The sequence below is a fragment of the Pholis gunnellus genome (assembly GCF_910591455.1).
Source record: "Pholis gunnellus genome assembly, chromosome: 3".
Taxonomy (NCBI): domain Eukaryota; kingdom Metazoa; phylum Chordata; class Actinopteri; order Perciformes; family Pholidae; genus Pholis; species Pholis gunnellus.
Window position 1 is genome coordinate 13515206 of NC_136529.1, and position 16679 is coordinate 13531884.

Genomic DNA, 16679 nt, shown 5'->3' on the forward strand with positions numbered 1-16679 from the left:
ATTCTGTCAAACCCTGAAGACGACTCTGTGCACACATGTACACACACACACACACACACACACACACACACACACACACACACACACACACACACACACACACACACACACACACACACACACACACATCCATACAGAGCAGTGATTCCCAAACTTTTTTTCTGGGAACCCACTTTTTAAAAACGACAATAGGCCTTATGTATAAATTGTGAGAAGAGCAAATTTGTGAGTAAATGAACCTGACCATTTCTACTGTCATTTCCTCATCACTTTATATTATCTAGAAAAGGTAAACCAGCCATTTGAAGAGATATATGTTTGATAAATCACAACTTTGCTTTGTGTTATTGAAAACAAATACACATGTTGAACACACATAAATTCAATGTTATAAAAGGATACAATTATCAGAATAATACAAACATTCAGGCTTCTTCGTGTGGCTCAAAGGTGTACTGCAGACATAATTGTTAAATAAGACACAATGGAAGAAATTAGCAAATTTATTTGGCGAACCTAATAAAATCTCCTATGACCCAGCTGTGGGTCCTGACCCAGTGTTTGGTGACTCTCGTCATGCCTTGTTTGGAAGTGGAGGCTAGTGATCGTAAAATGTACATGCATAGCAAATCACAACTTGTTAATTAAAGCTATTTCATAATAATCCGAAATTAGTATAATAAAGTATCCGGCTGGACTTAAATGCGTGGTCGGCTGTTTGGCCGGCGCTTATGGAAAGCTCTGCTACTCATACTTTTGGTTGTGCTGGGTGTGCCAGCTTGAGATTTAGATAGCTCAGCCACAGCTAAGCACATCGAGGCACACCCGAGGCTACACGGCGGGTTCCAATGAAGACTCAAGTGTTGGAGGACATAACTCATTTAGATGTGACAGGCAACGTAAAGGACATGTGTTGATTTATGAACAGAGTTGTTTCACTATACAATTCCTTAACTCTTCTTCACAACACTGACTATGTTGTTCTGAATGTATAAAACGAGGGGAAAGCTTTGAGAGCTTCTGGCACAAAAACTGACTTTTTTCTTTAACAGAATTTTAGACGACAGAAAAACGGTCTCATAATCTTCCAATGGAGTGCTAACTCTCATTATTATCTTTCATTTACTTCATTATTTTAAGTGCAGATTTGAGAATGAAATCAGTCCTTCACTCTGCCCTCGTCGGTAGTGACTTGTTAAAGGCCCCTTGTTATTAACAAAAGTGATAGAGTTTAATATTTTAAAAATCCTTTCATCCTATCACAAGATGTATTTGATAGTTCACCTCCATGTCAAAACCAAACACCTATTCAACATCCCCACTGGAGTTTATTTTGACTCACACAAACTCACAATGAAGGATGAAACTGCCACTTTTCAAGCCAAGAGGGCTTGAGAATTCTATACGAAAAGATTTTGGTTGGAGTTTTACTTTTTGAGTGTTTTCTTTCTTCTAAATCTGTCATGGCTGTAATCCAACATCATGGTCGAAGGAAAAAAACAGTCTTGACAGTTCTTACCTCAGTTATGTGCTAGCGAATATGTATCAAATCTCTCTCTTTGTCTTATATATAATCGCCTGGGGGTGAAGTTAATGGTCCAGTAGTTTTGGCAGCAGAGACAGCAGCAGTATAGATGGCAGCAACAGACCACTCGAGTCACAGCTCCAGACAGTCACTATTCTCTTCCTAGGTCCCAAAACCATCTCCTGTGTTTTTCTTTCACAGACTTTTATGTCTTTCTTTATGTCTCTTCTTCTCTCTCTGTATTGGAAAAGCATTTTTTTTATATGCTGATGGTGGTGCTGTTGCCATATGTATTAAAAAATTGTAAAGCACTGCAGCTTATTCGGAAAACATCACTTCGGGGTTTGATTAAGTCAAATGTAAATTTCATCCTGTCCCCGTGGAAAACTGTTCCTACTGTACGGTCTAAAGATATATGTTCATATTAATCACCACATCACTGTGTCCTCTAAAGAAAAAAAACAGTGGAATGATAATCCCTGCGGCGATACCACTATTCAATGTGTTCTGCTTGAATCTCAGAATGTTAATGCGTACCTGCAAGTACAGAAATGGTAACAGGCCTATAACGCCAGCTTCTGTAATGATTGTATCACTGGGGATCCCACAGTATATCCTTTAGGGCCAGGCAGGGCAGTGTTCTCTCTTCACGAGTGCAATGTGCTTATGCTAATGGACCATACATCTAAATGACCTTCAATAGAAAAGCGCAAACTATGCCATCTTTGAATTGTAAAAAGACGTCTGGGGATCATGTCAAATGACCTAAATAATTTTTTGTCACAGGCGGGAACCGTGGATATTATGCCAGTGTGCTTTTTAAAGCTGTGAGAGGCCACTTAATGTGCTTCTATCTCCATAATCTTTTGTAATGCAGAAAACACGCTGGAGAAAGAGGGGCATTAGCACTTCACGGTGGCACGAGTGCTTGAAATGGAAATTAACAAGGGTGAGGATCAACCCAGGTCAAAAAAATTATTCCAGACAGGAGAGAGAGAGAAGGACAAAGCACTAATGATTGTAAATAGTAGATGAGCTGCACATGAGTGTTGCTCGTTAGTGAAGAATCAACAATGAAGGATCAAGAGTAGCAGAAGATGATAGTACAGACCGTGGAGATGTGGGTCCAGGTAGAGGCGTCGTCACTGCTCATGCTGACGCTGACATTGCAGTGGTGGATCTGGGATGCACTGAGGCCTGAGGCTCTACATTCATATTCTTCCTGCTCCCTTTTTAGACTTGCCAGCATTCGAAGCTCGTCGTCATCATCCCCGTGCATTCGTAGACTGCTAAGCACGTGTAAGTTGTAATCGCTGGAGTCAACAGGCTTCAGTGTGTTGGTGTCTTCTGCCTTTAAAACGATTACCTGTGGAAAAAAAGAAATTACTTTTTTGGAAGCAATTCCAATGACAATGCACTTAGTCACAGTCACACATACACACTAGAGGGTGAAACAGGAGTGGATTTTCACTCCTGTCCTGTCCCAATCCCAACACAGAGCAAGAAAAATGAATTCCTGTCTCGTCCCCATACCAGAAGAATTACTCCTGTCCCATCCCGTGTTTATTCATATTAGAACAGCATATTTCCATTTAAAAAAACGGACATATTGTGATTATGATTCTCGTTAAAGTCGAGTAAATCTCAAAACAGCAGACAGAAGTCGTAGACAGAGCTCAAGGCAGTGCTGGGCAGTCTTAGTTTTGACCCTCTCAGGAAATGTCTTAAACAGTGGCTCTGCTGTTTTAAGAGAGGGCTATGTTAACCTGATTTGTGCAAGGATGGCTGGTGTTGCCCTGGTATTGAATCAATGGCAGTCAATAAACCAGGACTCCAGGGAGGGAAACAAACTCCTTGTCATATTTCTCTGACAACCTTTCAGTCAAAGCCCTCACTGCATGTCGCCTGCTGGAGTTGGCACAAATCAACAGTCAAGAGCTTGCCGTGATGAAGAATGCTGGGACATGTCTCAGCAGTGAGTTGTGTAAATGCAGAAAGCAACAGCCAAGTGACAGATCTCCCTTCAGGCCTTGTGATCTCTCCAGTTGACTATCCTGTGATCCTGGGTCTTTTCAACTGGAGCGGCAGCCAACCTCAATTTGTAACAGACTGTATAGTCTGATCCTTCTCAGCACGGCATTACAAACTTTTTCACAAGTCTTCCGAGGCTCTGTTTCTCTGGCACAAAATACATGTATCGAGCCATAGCGCTCTGGATGAGGGCTGTTGTAGATATGAGCAGTACCTTGTGCCGTGTGGAGTCATTTAATTTGACTTCTTTCAGGAATCTCCTTGAAAGCGATACGCTGCTGTTCTCATCCACAACCTGGTTCACCACCTCTGCTTCACGTGGGCCACACTTGACTTCCTGTCTGCTGGGCGTCGCACTGGGTGAGCGGCAGCGTGTGGGGGCGAGCCCAGCTGGTTCAGCTCTCACACTGGATGGAGACTTCATACCGGTGGCAGCTGGACTGAGCTCTTTTGGTGTTGTTTGATTAATGCTGTGAGATTCGGGATGGACTTCAAGTTGCACATCTAATGTTGGACTGGAAGATCTGGGAGTAACAGGGTTGTAGCTCTTATCCTGAAAGAAACACAGGGAGAAATTGATTCATTATAAATTATTTTAAACACTGTAAAAGGGATGATTAGTCATGGCCTAGGAATACATTGTAGACTGTTCCTAATGTCAGCTGAACAACTTTAACGTTCTGCCCTTTAGATTGATGTGTGCTTAATGAAATACGATAATGAGATGGCAAACAGTCATTGGGATTGACCAGGGGTTGGTGGGTTAGCTTTAAATTAACCTCACATTTAAAAAGGGTAATGGCACTCTCTTTAAGTCTGCTAATCTCTCCCACCTTCAGATCCAAAGTTACCACTCAGTGATATGGTTCACAATGTGTCGCCTACCAATCAGGTTACATAACACACTCCAAATACAGACACAGTACATGGCTCTAGTCAACATGAAAGGAATACTCCGCTGAAAACCTGAGTTTTGAGTATCAAACACTCACCCCTACAAACCCAGAAAGATACGCGATTCTGAAAAGTTTGTAACTTGCTCATTTACTGAGGACGGCAGCTGGATTCACAAAAGTAACAATAGATTCCAACTGTGACCCAGTTTCACAGCAAAAAAACACCCCATCGAAACTTTTCAAAAAAGTCCTGCGGCAAAAGCCACTTCTGTCACCGACAACGCAGGTTAACCAAACGATTCTTAGAAACCCACAATAAGGGAAGTGTAGGAGATGCATACATCAACACGGACTTGAAAGCTGGACAATAAGCCATCCTGGAGACCATTTGATTGTTTTGGACCAAACTGAGCATGCAGTATGTGTGGACAGAGCATGACAATGCTTGATCAAAGTTTCTGTGGACATTTTGATATATAGTCTTTTGCAGTGAAACTGGGTCACAGTTGGAATCCATTTTAACTATTGAATCAAAGCTAACTATAGCTGCCATTGTCCACGAAGTAGAAAGCTAAAAACCTTTCAGAGCTACCACTGAAGACAAGGAGTGAATGTTTCACATTCAAAACATAGATTACAGTGTTCCTTTAATGCCATTATTCTGCACCATCTCAACAGTCAGTCAATCTACAGGCAAATTGCGAGCACACCTACACTTTTTAAGTTCATATTATAGACATTGTTTCTCATGATTTGGACTGTTTGAAGCTTCCCTAAGACCTGCAATCTCTCTTTGTTTCTTCACTTTGCAGTCTCCTTTTGAGGCGTTTTCTTTCATCTCTGACTTAGTTTTTGGGGTTTAAGGCACTCTAAGGTTTTTATCTCACCTGCTCCACATGTTATTTGTTTTCTCTTTTCTTTCAAAGCGTTATCATTTACATAAGTGCAAGTGAATAAACAATGAACTTCATATATTATTGAAAGGACTTTTAATGGGTGTGGCTGTGAGCATGTGGGTTTGCAGTCTGTGTGTGTGTGTGTGTGTGTTTGTGTGTATAAGTGTGTGTTCCAGCCTGTGTTTTGAGAGCATGTAGCATTGCTCTGTTTAGCTAGCATTTGAGTGTCATGAAAGCAGTTGCTATACTAGTACATTCTTTCAGTTCTTATTGCATTACAATAACTGATATTATTATTATTATAAATTGGTCTATTGTATTTCATACATTTCAAAATGGTTCTGCAGATTCATTGCTTTGTTTTGCCTTTAATATTTCTCTATGTTTAAGAACAAACGTTATCTTAAAAGAATTGCATGAAACTGATGCAACACCTTGAAAGATGATATTGCTCCAAGTTGAGAAATGAGCAACCTGCCGTAAATGAATGAAAATGAAAATCAGGCCAACTTGTGTCCGATGGCTAACCACAGTCTGAGTAATTACTATAGTCAGGGTGTCAGAATATGGTGTCTTAAACATACTAAAGCTTCAAGCTCTCATGATCTTGATTTTGACTTAGTTTGTTTCCTGTTTTATTTTGAACTTCCCTAGGTTAGCGTGAGGTTCCCTTGTGTCCTGTAGTAGTTTAACTTCCTGTCTATGGGGTTTTCCCTGTATTTTTCTGTAGATCGCCTGTGTTGCATTAGTCTCTGCAGCCTTGCTCTGTTCCCTAGTGTTTCTTCCACCAATCAGCTTTCAGCCTGCACTCGCGTCCCCCCACCTGTGTCTTGTTGTCATATTAGTATCTTGTGTATTTATAGTCCTGTCTTTTGTTTGCTGGTTGTTGGTTTGTCTGCTATGTTACTGTTAATATCCCTTGTGCACATGTCCGATTTACCTGGTCCTGTTTAGTGTTGTTTTGCCTGTTGGATTCTCAGCTACACATTTTTGGACTCACCTGCTTTGTAACTTTTGTTTTGGACATTTCTTTATGAAAATCACTGTTTAGCATGTTTCTGCTCCCCTTGTCTGTCTGGATTTGGGTCCATTCCCTGTTGTCTTTTTGCCAAACTGTGACACTAGGAATGCAAAGCTTATGTGATATGCTAAAAAAAACTGTTTCACAACCCATGTTGCATGTCTTGCACTTTATACTGTACCTATTGTATCTAGGTTTGTCATGTGCAAGCTTATTCTAAGTACACCAACTGTTTTTATGTAAGTCAACATTTAACACAGATAAGTGTTTTGACATTTTGTCTTCTGTCAGATATCTTCAGATGGTAACTTCTAACTTTCTCATACAGCAGACACTTTGCTGCTTGCTCTCCGCTCTGTTTACATTCTTTTGCCGATATCCTTGTTTTTCACAAGCCTTTTTGATGTGTCACTACACCGAACTACAGTGTCTGCCAAGACTGGAGATTAGCTGATGTTAGTAAGCTTTCACAAACTTCTCAAAAATATTGCAGTGCACTAAGATCCAGCGATTAGAAGTGAATGAGGAGGTGAATGGGCTGTGTGGAAGTCAAAGCATTTTGGACATTGGACAACAACAGACCAACACCAACAAGACAACTACGAAACAGGAGTGCTGTCAGTCAGGAGTATAACTGTTCCTATGTCACCCTTTGACTCCCTCTGCGGAGACAAGAGGATTCAAGATAACGACAAGAAATAACACAACACACCAGAAAGCTTTCAAGGTAGGGTTGTAATCTTCTTCAAAACCATTTTTTATATTTTTGCTGAAATTCTCATTACATCCTGACAGCAATCAATGAATCAAACTGACAGAAAAAATGAGAATAACTGTGGCTGTCGCAGGATTGTAATAAGCCGGTCTAATCTTTTATTTCAGCCCAAATGTGATAATTGGATGTGCTACCTGCCTGTCTACCTACCGGCGTGCCAGCGCGTATTCTGCCCGTGCACTCAATACTCATCAGCGGTGGGAACTGTTCATTATGATATGTTTACGTTTATAATGATCATTTTGGGGCTTTGAAGGGAGGGCTGAAGGGACGGGCTGCCAGTGTTGCTTAATTGGCAAGTTTCTTATTAGATTTAGCAACTTTGGGGTCTAGTGCAGCCAGCTACTTTCATTGGAAAAGAGTTGGAAACAATGATCTGGGTTTTTCAGTTGGGCAATTAAAAAAAAATGCTAGCGTACTCTTGCTAGTTTCTTAAGATTACCAACCGTAGCTTTCAGAAGAGACATTTTAGACCCTGCCTGAAGAAAATTTAAAACATGCCAATTACTACCTGTGAAGAGTCCCTTTATCCAAATGTCTTCGTCTTAAAAAATTCGAATCTCCACCACAGAAAAGAACAGAGAAGACTTTTTTATAATGTGTTTCTTTGGTCCTAACCGCTCCTGGAGTTCACTGACCAAATAAAAGAACTGGCCACAGGAACAAACTTCCCTCTCTCCCTTCCTCAGTTTCTTTCCCCTAAGGCCCCTCGACGTCCCCCTCCACCATTGGTTTTAAGCCCCTGCCAGCTTTGACACATTTCATATATCCTAGTTTTTAGTTTTTGAACTGAAACCGTGTTAGATAATAGTGGCAGCACACCAGTTCTCATTGAGTCAAACTTTGATAAAGTTTTCTCGACCTGACAGGAAAGATGTTGGTGTTGCTCCAATATTTAAAGACTAATTTCAGTGCAAGCCGTTATCATGTGGTGATTTACACTAGATTTAGTTCTGTACAGTCATTTTTTTTTCTTTAAAAAGGAAAAATAAAAAACTTATCAAGAATAGAGTGACTTTTATTCTGTGTTTATATATACACGCCCCCCTTTCCTCACCCAGTTCCACAAAGTCGACCTGTCTATTTTACGTCCATACTCACTTGCTTTAAACATACACATCATTCGCCCCCTTTGTCACCTTTTCAATTTGAAGTTCTTGTAACATTGACTACACTCGTGTCACTGAGAATGCTTTCAAATCATCAGATTTTACACTAAAAATCCTACTGTTAACAATTTACAGACCAAGTTTTGATGGATTGTTTGATAACTTCACTGAGCTGCTTTCTGACATCTCAACAGATGAATCAATATTAACATTCACCCTCGATAATCCCAAAGACAGTCAGGCTGTTTGATCTGTTGCAGCATGTGAACGGGTCAACACACAGCCAAGGGCACACAGTTATTCACACAGGTGTTGATATTTCTAACAGGACAAGAATAGCAACAATTCTTGAGCCTTATTTACTGCTGGTGAAAAATTTAATAAACCCTCAAAACGAATAGCCCCGAACTTCCTATTTCTCAATAGGTATAATGAATTTTAATCTTTTGTAAGTAATAAAAAACTGAAAATGTCAGACTGAACATAAATTGAATGTCAAACCGCAGAACAAGAATCACGACTGCAATCTCACAGAAACAATGTGGTTAGTTTTTCAGCATTCAATGCTACCAATACTAAGCGTCTGTAGTGAAGCGTCTTAAGTCATCCACCTGCTGTTTTCCTGCCATCGTTTTTTCAAAAATGTTTTCAGTTGCTTGGAAATGTTCGGTGGCTTCTTAAAAAAGGACAACCTGCTCCTGATCATATGAAATAATTACAGGTCCATATCTAATCATCACTTCACAAAACAAAAATATGTAGAAAGTCCTGAGACTGCACTCATAAAGGCGCTGAATGAATTCAGGTAAAACATCAGTTTGTGTGCTGCTTGATCTTAGGAAAGCCCTTGATAATGTTACTCTTACTGACCATAAAATACTTCTTGACCAACTGGAAAGGTGGCTGGGTTTATCTTGGCTCAGAGGGCATGGACTCTGTTACTATGTTGCTGCCAGGGGTGATAATAAATCTGAATGTATCGCAATGGCACGTGGAGTACCCAAGGGTTTCAATTCTTGTGTCGCCATTATTACAATGTACAACCTGTACAATCTCCCTCTAGGTCAAATCATACGTGACAATAATGTTTCTTGTTACAGCTATGTGACTGAAACATGCAGATTAGTCAACAATAACTGTTAACAATAACTTTAGGTAGCCCACAATATGTTTCTACCAATATGCAATTTGTGCCCCACCACAAATAGCCTTGCTTCATCAGTCATCATAGAAATCTATCACAGGAAATCATTTTTTAGCCCACTCAAGCCTATTGGAGAGTAGTCTATACTTGGAGAAAGTTGAGGTTTTGTGGTTAATATGATGTTTGTGGATATCTGATGAAAGAGTATTTTTGTCCCTTTTAGAAAAGCTGTTTTCTTTGGATATTGTTGCTCTCCTTTTTTCCCTCTCTAAACCACAGTCTCTTCCAAAATCACTCTCACTGAAAAAGTGTAGGTAGGAAGCCATATCTTATCTGTATCTTCACTGCCCTTGATCAATATCACCTATCAATGACTCAAACGATTCAATGTACTTCAATGTATCACATCCTTCATTTTCTATACTACTGCACATGGCCTTTTTTTCATCACTTAATACCCTACAAGCAGTCAGATTATTCTGAACTCCTTGTTTATTTCGAAAGCGCTTTAAAAAAATTAGACTATAACAGTCAATAATGTAAAAAGCTGCATCTTTTCAATACCAGCATCGGTGCGACCCACCTCAGTACATACACATTACAAAAACAAAACATAAATCCTTCTAAAGTGCAATACGAGTATGCTATAATTTAAAATAAAAGGTCTTCACATAGCATTACATTACATTACAGTCATTTAGCAGACACTTTTATCCAAAGCGACATACAATTCAGTATCTATCTATACACCGTAGGCACAGCTACGGGAGCAATTTTGGGGTTAAGTGTCTTGCTCAAGGACACATTGACATGCGACTAGCGGAGCCGGGGATCGAACCGCCGACAGGACACTTCCTAAATGCTTATGGCATTTTACACTGCATGAACGAGCCTAGCTGCTAGCAGACTTTTCCTTTCTCATTGCTCTTCTACTCTAACTGGGTTAAAGTCACTGCACCTCCCCAACAACACCACTGTTGAATTTCAGACTGCATGCAAGTTTTTTTCCCGCCCAACATTGTTGCAGACGGAGCAGCTAATGGTAGCGAGAGCAACAAGTTAGCAGACTGCCAAGTGCCATCTCTTTGCTCCGCACATACGTAGTGTATAAGCTCCGCCCTCTGTGACACACAGAGATCAGAGGAGACAAAAAGCTCGGCAGTAAATAACAGCAAAACACACTAAAGACTAACACTGAGCTGAAATGAAACCAAACTCCCAACTATGTTGTATCACTGTATCTATGCAGAATATTTCATGTACGCATTGCGATGCATCTTCGAATCAAGAGACTTCACTGCACGAGCTACCTCTGCTTTCACAGAATGCTATGGCATACTTCTTTCTTTCCCCTCTAATCATGGTTCATATCGGAAGCTCATGCTAATGTGTTCATTTGAAAACAGGCTCCTTTAAATAACCCCCTCAGACACACTTTCAGTGTTTATTATTGTGAAATGTTGTTATTTCATTTTTCTGCATTAATCTTCTTTTAACCTCAATTCCTATTCCTAATTTCCTAGAATGCCGATGGACGTTCTCTAAAAAGTTGCATTTGTGGTTTTCACATGCGAAGGTGAAGGGAGAAAATGACTAACTCTATAAGCTAGGCAATATTAATGGCAAGCGAATTGTCCTGGTTCAGACAGCACACACTGCACATACTGCTCTACTAATCAAAGCCCAGGCAATACTTTTCTGTGGTGGGTGGGCTTCTTTCAGAAGATTTTTGATGGATCATTATTCGGGATGTGTTTGAAAAGGCTATGTGATCATTTCCCATTTAACGAGATAACCTGTCTCACAACCTGTGTGTGTGTTGTACGATTTCTACCTACCTTGACAGATGCAGCAACGTGTATTTAAACATTTTTTGGGGAACTAGTACCAGGACGCACTTCTGATAATAAGCTAATACCACAGTATTTTTAGCTAAGTAATGTAAAATAGAGGATGGAAAATTGAAAAGTTGTGCATGTTCAACAGAGGTAAACATTTACTCTTTGTAAGACAAAGAAACTGTCGGTTTACTACCTACAGTTTACAAAAGTCACCATAAAGAGAATCACATTTTTGCCAAACAGAACCTGTTATATACTGCTGTTCTTACCAGGTCTTACCTGGCGTGAGTTCTGTACATGCACACAATGTCAATGGGAAATACTGATACCTAGACCTGACATTTACTATAAATGTTTTAGAGAAGGTTTTCCCCTGTTGACTCTTGGAAATATACTGAATCAGTTGCACATTGTCTATTTGTTACCTTATCCACATCATACAGGAATGCGGTCTCTTGATGTCATCAACGAGTTTAAAAGAATGCACCATCAAACGTCAGATTTGACACATACATGCAACAGACACTATTGTCTGTTTTTCTTTAGGTTTTTGTGTTTTAGGGTGGATTTTGTCTTTAACTTGGTGTATAGCATACATTACTTTAATGCCATAGAAATTGTATTAAAATTAAACTAATCAGCTGCACAAAAAAATGTGCTTCTTAACTCTGAATTATCAGACTTATTATAATGTTTTAAATAAGTAAAAGCAATTAGCATTTCTTTGAAGACAGTCATCTTTATAGTTATACTTTATAGTTGAACAGCTTAATTCCCCTGCTCAGCATAAATAAAACTAATATTCATAATTATAAGTCTCAGAGCCATCAATAAATGATCTGATGGCAAATACACTGCAACGAATCAAACTAAACTGAATTCAATCTAACTGTGACAGATAAACTGAATGTATTCTGATGAATTGAGATTAAATTAGATAACAAAAATCAGAATAGATTTTGACAAATTATATTTTTGAAATCTGGTGTGCGTCTACACCGTCAGTGTATTTAGTGTCAGAGCAACACACTGCGAGATGCACTTCAAACGTGTGCACATTTAGTGCAGCATGCACAGACGTACCTCATCACTTTCACTGCCGATAAAGTCATCCTCAAGCTGGGCCTCATACCGCCTCCCATTTTTGTCCTGAACCTGATCATCTCCCATCTCCGTCTTCTCCTGGTCGCCCTGGCCTTGCCCTCGTTTGGGTGAGTGTGGCTGGGATGAGAAAGTGAACACATCCCCTTGCAGAGTGAGCTGGGGCTCGGTACCCTCATTACTCTCCCAGCTGCTGCAGTCCTGCAGGTCACGAGAAAAACCTGGACGGATCGAGCAGGAGAGAGACTCTGCTGGTGTGGGAGCAGCTCCTGAACTTTCCTTGGCAGGAGAGCAGCTATACATATCTAAAATGTTAAACAGATTAAAGAACAAAAACAAGACAGGAGTAAATTCTCTATTTCAAACATGTTTTGCAAAATAAAGAGGATTTGAGTGTGCAAATTGTATAATAGATGAATACGTCTTTCAGAATGTACATGAAGGTCTTAGCCACAAATACTGAGTAGAGAATAATGATAGGAATCTAATTCCAGTGAGCAATAAATCCTTTTTTTCATCACCTGACTAATGTCATTCTAATTTCTTTTGATTATATGCACATACAAATTCATGATAGCACTATGCTAAATTGTAATGAATTATATTGCTTGCCAAAAGAGAGCATAAATTCCTCCCGCACTGACATTTTTTGTAGGTTTTGTTAATAGCCCAGCTATGCTAATACCTCAATGACAATATAAACAACATAATCTGTAGTGAGAACAGCAGTTTACTGCAAAGTTGTCACTCTCTGTCCAACATCCTTACAACTCTGATATATTTTCCAAGCAAATATTCCTGTCATTCTGCTTTAATCTTTTGGTTTTCCAACTTTTGTTAAGATGGAAGACAAAATCTTACAGTAGTGTTACAATGTCGGACAATATGTTCCTGAATATGTGGGTGAAATCTTTTTAAACCTTAATTGAAAGATGCATCCATTCATGTGTGCGTGCAAGACACACTGGATCCTCACACTCCACGATAGGCCTGAGATCAAAGAGAGAGGCACCTCTATCTGAATGAGTGCGCAGATCTGAACCTCTCAACAGTATAATCACTTTCTCTAATTGCCCACTGTGTGGCAAACCCTGGGCTCAGGAGATGTCCCTCTGACTTTTATTTAATGTGCCACATTACCATTAATGAACCTACTACTTTCTCTCTGTTGGTACGGCTGCAGCAAAGAAGCTTATTGCTGAGGAGAAACATCGATAAATGAGCTTTCAGAGCATGTGCACTCATTGTGCGGACAATGCTGGTGTGTGTGTGTGTGTGTGTGTGTGTGTGTGTGTGTGTGTGTTTTTGTGGTGGTGGTGGTGCTGGTGGGATTTCATGGGCTGGAGCAAGAGAAGGTACTCCTATAAAAATGTTGAAAATGGCCGTGACGTGGGCTATGCAAAATTAAAAAAGGGGAACAAAAGCGATGGTGTATGCAGCATAGAATGAGGCTCATTGAAATTCATGCAATATTTTAAATGTAATTTATAAAGTAGGATTTTTTTTTTCTTCTCAAGTATAAAGGACCTACTTGGTAAAATCAGAACATGCAAAGTAGACAGTCAAATATGCATATTATTCTCTTTTGTTCCATCCCTCACTGTCTTTCTAGACTCGTCTAACCACCACTCAATCTAAAAGTGCACACGTCTCCCTGCTGCTGCTTCCTGCTGTCATGCTCGCCGTCTATTCCGGCAGATGTTAACCTCACCTGCTGTTAGGTGATTTGTCTTTTCTGTTAAGGTCAGAGGTTGTTGCTTGCTCTCTTGCCAACTGGGTGGAGGAGTTTTACTTCTCTTTCTTTGGCCACCAGGTACAGCATCTGGAGTGGCGTTTAAGCACAATGACACACCGTACCATATTTAACCATGGCACATTCACCAAACCATATTTTGTATTCCAACGTAAACAGAGAATATAAGATGCAGTGCGCACATCTTACCTGACGATACTAGCCTCTCTCTTCCAGCACTGTGGACACGTGGCTTCTTAGATCCCTGCTTGTCTTTTGGGGGATGGGGCTGTATAGTGCCAAGTGTCCCTGCATGCAGTACTTTCAACATTAGAAAAGCTTTATAACACAAAACACTCAGACAACAATGTTATTATAGTTTGCCAGAAGCATATCTGTGAACTGATTATGCACTGTGAAAAATCCCTATTAATGAAGGCATTTCAGTAACTGAGCTTCTTACATTCATTCAATGCAGGGAGAATACATTATGTTCAGCTGAATTAAGGAATTTTAATCATCAGATTTTGCATTCAGTCATGCTCAAAGGATGTTGTATTACCAACTATAAAATCTGTTGTTAGGTGCTTGGGAGAACATGCTTTGACAGAGATGGGCTTTTGTTTTGTTGGTTAATTTGTAATGCTTTTACCGATGAACAAGAATAATAGTAAAGAAGAGCTGTAATTAGAGGATTAGTGTGCACTTTTACAGCAGAGAGTGCACTTTAAGTCATGTAGTCAATATCCTCATGAATAAACGCATTATACACACATTATATTCACGTGACAGAAAAACAAAAGACGCTGAGTGATTTTTCGCCGTCACCCAGAGCATTAGGTATTTAGATGTACTAAGTCAAGACTAACTCACTCGCAAAGTCTTCCAGCTTCACGTTCTCTAAATGAAGTGTTAAAATCACTACATTAGGGACAAAATATTGATATTATACTCTGTTGTGATCTTAGGATTTGGTAATATGACAAAACAATAAAGTAATGTATTTTCTGAGCTTGCCAGACTTTTCTATTATTTGCCTTCACCTAATTAGTCATTATAGCCACATTACTAATGATTATTTGACAAAAATCGTATAGTGTAAATATTTTGTAAAAGAATCCAAAGTCTACCCTACAGTATCGTCGCGTTATGGATATCGAGGCATTTGCATAAATATAACGTGATATTTGATTTTCTCCATATCGCCCAGCCCTACACTACATTTTATTTACCATTTACTTATCATTAAAGTTAAGAAAAACTGCTTTGATGTCAATCCATCAGTCAACGAGACCAACAAGAGCAAGGTGAAACAACACAAACTCAACGCTACATATTATTGATTTTCTTTGTTGGCAATATTCGGAAAATTGGTATTCAACTCAAAACAATGCTTGGGGACATTATGAACTGATGAGGGTTTTGGTAATGGTGATATTAATATTTAATAATCGATAATGACTGCTGAGCACTTCTAGGCGATGCTCTTTCCAAATAACGTTTTATAGCTACAGGACTCAACTGTAATTCTCTGTACATGTTCCAAAAATGCTATATTTCTGTATTAATTCATTCTTTTTCTCCTTATTCCCGGCTATCAGTCTCTAAGTATAATGGTTCACCAACTCACTCTTTTTACAAAATTGTCTTAAGTGCGTTATATATTCCACCCTGTCATCTCTCTTATTTGCTATGTGCCTTTGCTGATTGCTTACCGATCATTAAACGTGCTTTTGAACAAAAAACAAGTAATCTTCTGCCTTTTAAGATAACTGCTCTGCATCCTGCTTCTGGGTCCACGTTACAACTTAGACTATAAATTTAACAATTTATTTTGTTCTTTCTTCTTTTCCATTATCTGCTTTGGAAGAGCAAGAGAAGCAACTAACTGCTATACAGAGATTAAAATGAAAACAGCAGGTGTGGGTTTTAACATCCAATCAGAGAAAGAATCAGTCATGTATGGGTTTTATAAAGACACGTTCACAGGCTCACAAAGAAGCTCTGGTTGGTGATGTGGGTCATAAATACACACGTTTGCAAAACAAGATCCAAAAATCGTAATTGAACAATCGATGATCTCCAATGACACAGCTTTTAAACACACAGTAGCTGATGTCATTAGAAGGAAAACAATTGACTGAAAGACTAACAGACCTGTGCTCTGTTTATTTCACTGAATATCTAAGTCATTTATTTTTTTGTGATTATTGTTCTGTATTCAACGCTACTATAATGGCCACCACCCTAACCTCTTAACTATTGTGTGAGTCAGTGTGTGAGTGTGATGGCGTCTTCGGTATCTTACAGCAAGAGTCCGTATACAGATTAGCTTGTCAATAAAGGTACGAGGCTCAATTTGTATCACGTTTCATTATTTTTTCATTTGTAGTGTTAAATTGTATTGTTAAACTTAATATGTTCTATAAGTACTGTAGGCTACATATTGAATATGAATAATAAAGTGTCTTTTCTCCACAGGAAAAAAAAGGTCAAAAAAACGATAAGAGACGATGATGACAGTGACAGCTCCCTCTGTGAGTGTTTAAACTAATACGTTTACTGTGTGGCACCAGAGTCTTAAACAAGAAAAAAAAGAAGAGTAGCA

General features: G+C 39.3%; 1 protein-coding gene across 1 annotated transcript in view; it reads right to left on the bottom strand.

Moving 5' to 3' along the window:
- Window positions 1-16679, bottom strand: part of cfap20dc (CFAP20 domain containing) — a gene marked incomplete at its 5' end in the record, with an annotated part of 38057 nt that overhangs the window by 15946 nt on the left and 5432 nt on the right. Inside the window, 5 exons of the mRNA XM_079186313.1 lie at window positions 2637-2876; window positions 3771-4127; window positions 12322-12644; window positions 14051-14170; window positions 14282-14392. Coding sequence (XP_079042439.1) covers window positions 2637-2876; window positions 3771-4127; window positions 12322-12644; window positions 14051-14170; window positions 14282-14392 — 1151 coding nt within the window. The remainder of the gene's footprint in view (window positions 1-2636; window positions 2877-3770; window positions 4128-12321; window positions 12645-14050; window positions 14171-14281; window positions 14393-16679) is intronic.